Raw genomic sequence first — 7,962 nt, 5'->3', positions numbered from 1 at the left:
TGTGTGTGTGTGTGTGTGTGTGTGTGTGTGTGTGTGTGTGTGTGTGTGTGTGTGTGTGTGTGTGTGTGTGTGATATTATTCGACTACAAAATACACTCCTTGAATCATACAATTTTAAGCAGTAAATTTTAAATTGCGCATTTTTTATATTCTCAATATGACTAATCAAAACAAATTATTCATGCGTGTTCAAATTTAGTTCTAACATATTAGAGACCTGTCGAAAAATTTGTATGGCATTTGGGAAAGATGTAATAAACGAAAAACTGCTTGAAATTGGTTCTGGAAATTTTCCAAAAGTTTGCTTCAAGTGATGAGAATCTTGAAGAACTCGATCTGAAAAGCTTTCCTTGAATAACGAGGATTTGAGAATTGTAATCGAGATAAATTTAAAATTAAGCTGCAAAGATTAATTGCTAGTACATTTAATGTTAATGAAAAAATCATAAAATATGTTTCTTCAGTTTTTCATATAGAAAACGGCAAAAACTTTTTTGGACATCTGATATATGCATCCGAGAAGCCAAAAAAAGAAACGAAGAAAATATTTCTCAAAAATGAATTTTATATATTATAATCTCGCACAAATAATTTTATATATTTTTATACATTTTTTTTTGTTCAAATCATTTTCCTTATTGAGTTTTTATTAATAGGTTTTAAATATCACAAAAAAATGATTTTAGAGAATGAAAGGATTCATGCAACAAAAATCAATTTGGTCTGTGCTCCAAATTTTAATGTTATTTAATTTATGATAAGAAAATTTTCTGTAGCGAAAAAAATTTAATATCCCATGTGGAATTATATTTTAAGACAAACAAAACAGTTTGTCTCTCATGTTATGTCTTTGATAAAAATATCTGCTTCGCGAATTCTTTGAAATTTCTTCGATCATTAAAGCGGCAGCAGATTTTTTGAGAGGATGTCCATCGATCCTCTCGGCTGCTCAAGTTCTTTCTCGCGTTCTAACGGAGATTGATGATAGTCGGCGAATTGGCGAATCGGTCTGACACCGAGTATCCTTGCATGGAATTGGATTATAATGACATCGATTCGTATATGAGAGACTATATTTATGGTTATTCGTTATGTGCCTCTTAAAATTAAATCAATCGCTTTTCACGTTTCTTATGGACAACACACTAAGATACATGATTTTGTAAAAATTATATGCGTCGAAGAAAAAGAGTCTGAGGAAATGATTAGTCACGAAAAAGATTTCCGCTTTTTAAATTTGACTAACTACCTGCGTGCGAAGAACTGTTTCTTTAGAATTTGCCTTGAGAAAATAAGAATGCAGATTTTGCTTCATTGTTCTATGTTTCTTTTTGGGTTTGTATTACTTGATTTAGTTCCATTCAATTTATCTTATTTTCAAAGAAACTTTAAAATATATTTTAGGTATTATAAAAAGCATTTTAAACCAGTTTTCTTATAGCAAAACCAATTCAATATTAAAAAGTAATGATTAATTACTCACTCATTATTCAAAATTTGAAAGCACTGAATAAGAGTTTTTAATACTCAAAATAAGTAGTTAACTACTTTTCAGTATTAAATTTCTATAAGAGTTGTGATCCACCTTCTTTTATTTGCATGAATTATAAATTGTATCCTCTCTAAATTCTTTAAAATGGAATCCCATTTTTGAAAAAAATAGCTTAAGTTTCAATTTTTAAGAATGAGATTTTATTCTACTACAAAGTGAGATTCATTCTAAAGTTTTAGACAGTCTCCTAAATCTCGAAAAAATTTATCATTTCATGTGACATCAGTTGTCTCATAACATATGCAAACGTTGATCACCCACTCTTGACCCACTTGAATCCTCAGAAATCCGAGAATACTGTGAATGCGGAGGATTTCGCGTGGTGAAAGGATCTTCGCGTCCGCGATACGCCTCATCATTTGGCCCACACGATGGACCACCATGTGGAACCTACTCACTTGGGCAACGGTGAATGAATAAATTAAATGCTCGCGTATTAATCGATCGTGCCGGCGTTTCTCGGTCTCAGAAATTGCCGGTTCGCCTCCGGTGCGCCGTAGTCCGCTCCGGATCGCCTCCCTCCAGTAGCCAGATCGGCCGCAACTGTTCGACGGGCTCTGTAATTTTCTCGCCGCTCGGTACATGCCCACGTGTATACGCGCGAGCTTGGTATTGTAGGTTGCACGTAAAGGTGTGGACCTTATACGCGTGCAAATGTTGATCGTCATCGAGAAAATCAACGATCAATGAAGGACGCGCGTACCGACTCACGAATGAATTAAGATTCTTTTCTCTTTACTTTTTCTTCAAGTTTAAAATAAAAAATACGTAAATGCTAAAAAAAAAAGATCATTTTAATTCTCCAGAGCTGACGTCAAAAGCTATAACACAATTATTGATACTTGGTTTATGAGACATATAATACATATTGATTAAAATTATTAAAAGTACTAATTAATTTTCCAGAACTAAAATGACATATCAAAAAAAATAAATACTAAACTTTATTTAAAACAAAACTATATTTATATTTTAGCTTAAATTTAAGATTGTGTTTCAAGATAGTTAATTGAACTGGAGATTATAAAATTTGATCAAATATAACTTTCTTTATTTATTTGTTGACATTTTTCGGTTAATTTTCATTTAATAGATTTACTTTAATAATATAATCCAAATTTTTGTAGATGTAGCATAAAGAAAATTGTTTGATATTGTCCAAAATGACAATGGCCCACAATACAGTAATAGATACAAAAATAAAGAAATAAATTCAAATAGAGTAATAACTTTCTATCTTAACATTATTTCAGAAAAGCTATTGTATTGGGTCGAACAAAAGTTTATAGCATTATTTGCCTTATGTCTGTAAGTTTTGAAAAAGTTTGGCAATTATATCATTTATGTGTGTGTGTGCGTACGTGCGTGCATGTGTGCGTGCGTGCGCGCATGCGTGCGTGCGTGTGTACGTACGCGCGCGCGCGCGCGCGCGTGTGTGTGTGTGTGTATGAGTGTGTGTATATGAGAAAGTATAAAAGTTTCAACTTTAACAATCTATTTTTTAAATTATGATACAATGATTTTTGACGGAATTGAATAATCAAAGTTCTCTTTTATTTACTCCGTGATAACTCAGTAATAAAAAATCTTAATGATATTTTTAAAAAATTACTTTAAGCTTTTATGTTAAAAAGTCGAAAGTCGTTTTTTTAGGTGCGTAACAGGTCCATGAAGTGAGGAGAAAATTTTTTATTTTTTCATTTCGTAATTCTCTGCATAAAAAGTTACCAAATTCACAGAAACTCTAAAGATATAGTAACTTTTCAAAAGATTTTACAGATTAAAGATTTTAAGTTTTCCATTTCTTAAATTTAAATTTCATTCGTTTTTAACAGCTACTTAAATTTTGAAGTTTGTAATATTACAAATTTTTATTTTGATTTCTGATCCAATATTTTTATTCATCAGAATCTTTGTTATCCAAACAATCATTGCAATGAGTCCAATAAAGCTGACTCACCGTCAGTTCCAACGAGTTAAAAAGAAATTTTTAACTATATATATTACAATAATCAAAGTATAAATCGTAATTAAAGTTGAGAGTTTAATAAGCTTAAAAATATACGTATATCTGAAATATATGTATCAGTTTGACAGATATTGATAAGTGCTATACTTGCGGGAAGTTAAGGACAAGGAATTCCTGTATTATGTATCAAAGAAATTCTCACCAAATACAGATACAAATTAGTATTGAGGTGGAAAGGAGGGACGTCTTCCTATTTTGCTGACAAGAAAAATGAATTGTGTACAGACACGAATTTATCCTGAGATTATCTGAGGAGCTGCTAAGCCGGCAAAGATGAAAGGAACCACAGTTGAAAGGAGGGGAAAGAGGATTCTTGCGTATGTAAGTCGATCGCTCTGACGGTCGGGCGCCCGTCGAAAAAATAGAAAAACTGGGGTAGAAATAACACAACCTCACAGAGGAGTGAGGAATGAAAAGGGACACCGTCTATTAAACGCCCACGAAGTTGTGAACATACGAGTCGAGCTGCCATAGGTGTCGAGATGAAGTGACACCTATGTTCACCGAACGTGTCGGATTGTTTTTCTCGCATATAAAATGCGTCGCACGCTATAGATATGCGTGTAAATCGAGGGGTGTCAACTTTAAGCAAAAAAGGTATACGACATTTTAACGAATGTTGAAGATTAAACGCCACGAAAGTGAATGATGAAGGTAGATCTCGTATATACAGAAAGCAAAAAGTATTCGTACAAGGAAATTTATTATAACAAAAGTCTTTATAGAAAATAAACATTAATTAATGATTTTATACAATGTTCTAAGATAAACAAATGAGCTTTGCATATATTCCTGATTTTAGAATCTAAATTTTTCGTCTATACGAATACTTTTTGAGCATTCAAACAATACAATTTTTAATTTTCGCTTATTTTTCAGATGATATATTTTGTATAATTAATACACATCTTTTTAGTATAATTTTAAGAAACATACAATCTATTTTATTCTTTATGAATAAATTGTTAATTATCCAATAAGAAATAATTATCAAATAAACGTCGGATCAACATCAAATTGATGTTGAAATTCTCGTATTTATATTGATTTGACATCAATTCGATGACTCATTTATTGCTGGATAATTTATTTTTTAAAAATAAAGTTTTTAAAAAATATTTTCTTTGTACGAATACTTTTTGCACTAACTGTATGTATCGTAGGAAATGGAAATAACACGTTACTTATAACGTCGTTATCATTCCAATTATTTTTTTGATAACGTACTAGTAATGACATTAATTTTTTTTTAATAACTATAACATAATTATATTTTTTTGTAACAAAAACGAATTTTATAATTATTTTTATCGTTACTTTTTATCTTTTAAATCTATTTATAATAAAAATTTTTATATATTCAATCTTTAATCTTTGGCCAAACTTTATAATTTTTTCTTACATTAAAACCGTTTTAAAAAAAATTTTAAGATTAAGATACTAATACAATTTGTAATTAGTTTCTCTTAAGAATATCATAAATCACAAAGCTGTATTAACAAACTGTAAAAACGAATTTTATAAATACTACTGATTTTTTTGTTTATTAAGACAAACAAGACTATATATATTGTTTTTCTTTAAAAAAATAAATAAAGTTACATGATGTACATAACGTAACATTTTTCTTCTTCAAAATGAGGTACGAGAAGACATTAAAAGCTGTAAAAATATTCAAATGAAATTCATTGACGTTAAAAATTGTTGTAAATATCAACAACAATAAAATTAGTGCAGTGACATTTTTTTAAATATAATAATAAAATCGCTCCCTTTTTTGTCCTCATTCTGTTTACCGTATAGTATATATCCCTGAGTTGATATAAAACCGCCTTGAAAAAAACTCTATGATACACTCAATACTCACTGAGTAAGTAGTTGCTTTTAAAAAATAACTTTCCATTCCCCCTTGTCAAATCGTATAATATTAGCCAATACTCATTTCGTCTTGGCGTTTCGTCGGAAGGAAATGATTACTTGCGAAGTCCTGGCGGAATTTTCGTCGAAGTTATTTCTGATCATTCATCGCACGTGGATGTGGCACGATTATGGACTCGAGTTTGTTGGATCACGTTGTCACTCGCACTATTTCCATTCGCATGCAGAGAGATGTCGGTAAATTCAAGAAGCATAACAAAGAGAGAAAGCAAACAAGAGAGAATGAGAAAGAGATAGAAAAAGAGAACAGAATGACCCGCAGGCGAAGGTGAATGAAAAAAAGGCACAACGACGGGCTGGGAATAGAGTCCGTGTCGAATTTGCAGTCAAGACGCGGCCCGTCTTGACGTCGAGCGTCGTCGCTCGATTAGTCGCGCATCGTGTAAACTTGAGCCCCAAGAACGATCTCGACGACAATCCCGAAATACACATAGCGACAGATTATAAATTTTAGCACTATTATATAAATGTATAAATTACATCTTATTGTTTTTTCAATTTTAATATGTCTTTTTGTAGGAAAAACGAGTTCCGGATCTGACTGCGAAAGCGAACCAGGGATTACACTGAAAAGAAAACAGCGCAGAAGCAGGACGACTTTCACGGCTCACCAATTGGATGAGTTGGAACGAGCATTTGAAAAGACTCAATATCCTGATATCTACGTCAGGGAGGAACTTGCTCAGAGAACAAGATTATCAGAAGCTAGGATTCAAGTATGGTTTAGCAATAGAAGAGCTAGGCTACGGAAGCATATCTCTTCGTCAACGTCTACTGGATATGTCAGTTCTGTAGCTTATCCGACAAGTTATGTTATTCATCCACCGGCACCGCCTCCTCATGCAGGAGCTGCTGTGCCGCCAGGTCATCCGCATCAGCATCCGCATCCTCAAAGTCTGCCAGATGCGTCGTTCTCTTCCGGTCAAGGTATGTATGCATATATTATATTTACATATCTTAACCTTAATTGATGACAATAAACATATTATTTCTATTTTAACTTTACTACTTTACTAATTTATTTATTTTTATTATAAAATATAATACAAGAACAAAATATAAATCTGTTACGTTCTATTTCAGTTTCCGAATTGTATTCATCTCATGCATCAGTGACTCATCAATTGGAACCAGCGACACGACTATCATCAACTGTTGGCTCGACTTCGACTTATAGCTTCCCGGCCACAGTTACTTATCCCAATCTATCCGTATCATCTAGCTATCAACAAACAAGTAATCAACAACTACCGCCGACTGCAAACTCTCTCGTCACCATGATGGGATCGAATTCAGGCAATTCGACATCCGCTCCCGATCAATTGGCTTCATCGGAACTCCCTATTAGCTCGGTTTCACCTCCTCAACAGCAGCAGCAGCAACAACAACAACAACAACAACAACAACAACAGCAACAGCAAACGCAACAGACTAACCAAGGAACTACATCGCCATCATGGAATCTTGCAATAACTGCTAGCGGTAGTAGAGTCAATCTATCAAGTCCTCCAACAAGTCTGCAACAATCTCATGTCTATAGCGCACACCCTCATCAAGCTTTTGCTAGCCCTTATACTGTGCAGAGCTTTCAACAACCACCTAGACCAGCGCCACAGACCTTCTGGTATTAAAGTATGAAATAGTTAAAATAAGGAGCATCAAACACTTCTTTTTTGCGAAGATAAAATTTTTAATCGTTATTATTGTATCGATAGTTAATATTCAAAGGAGACTGTTTACATTAGAGACTGTTTCTCTTATTTTCATTTTTTTCATGCAATAAAAATTCAGTTTTGTAATGTAAAAATGAAAATAAGAGAAACAATTTCCAGTGATTTTGATCTTAACGAATGTTATTTAGGACATGATCCTAAACAACATTCAAGAGGTTTTAACCGTTAGTCGGACACTTTGCGTAATGCTAATGTCGGCGGTACTGTAACCTTCAAGCCTTATAACTCGAAAAGTACTTCATGAAAAAATATTTTATTATAGTATTTTGGAAAGCTCTTGAGGTGTGCTACAAGAATGCAATAAACAATGGGTAGTTCTATTAAAAAAAATTCATGTTGACCTTGATCTGACCTTGGTGCCCCTTATCCAAAATCCATTATTTTCACCTTATTTTCCTCAAGGAAATCTACAATTTTCATAAAAAATCATATCATTTTCATAAAATTTTTTCTTGTATCTCTCTTAGTTTCTGAGAGATTCACTTAGGGCGATTAAAATGCCCCACCCTGTATACAAATTGTCGTGTCTCCTAATATAAAGAAAAAAAAATGCGCGATATCAGTACAAATTTATCTTTTTAAAAAAGGTAAACAAAGGCACTAAGAGTACATGCTCCGTAAAAAAAAGACTATTTTACCAAATCCTCAGTGATACTAAAACCCAAGTGATACTATCTTTATTGTACTAAATAAAAAGTAAAACCCAAATG

The 7,962-nt window shown here is 32.7% G+C and overlaps 1 protein-coding gene across 1 annotated transcript in view; it reads left to right on the top strand.

Annotated features, from left to right (window-relative positions):
- The window catches only part of LOC108687136 (protein gooseberry-like), a 13,230-nt gene extending 6,080 nt beyond the window's left edge, over window positions 1–7,150 (top strand). Inside the window, exons 4-5 of the mRNA XM_018192755.1 lie at window positions 6,039–6,446; window positions 6,603–7,150. Coding sequence (XP_018048244.1) covers window positions 6,039–6,446; window positions 6,603–7,150 — 956 coding nt within the window. The remainder of the gene's footprint in view (window positions 1–6,038; window positions 6,447–6,602) is intronic.
- The last annotated feature ends 812 nt before the right edge of the window (window positions 7,151–7,962 follow it).

The sequence above is a fragment of the Atta colombica genome, unplaced genomic scaffold (assembly GCF_001594045.1).
Source record: "Atta colombica isolate Treedump-2 unplaced genomic scaffold, Acol1.0 scaffold200, whole genome shotgun sequence".
Classification (NCBI taxonomy): domain Eukaryota; kingdom Metazoa; phylum Arthropoda; class Insecta; order Hymenoptera; family Formicidae; genus Atta; species Atta colombica.
This window is presented reverse-complemented; position numbering and strand designations above follow the sequence as displayed.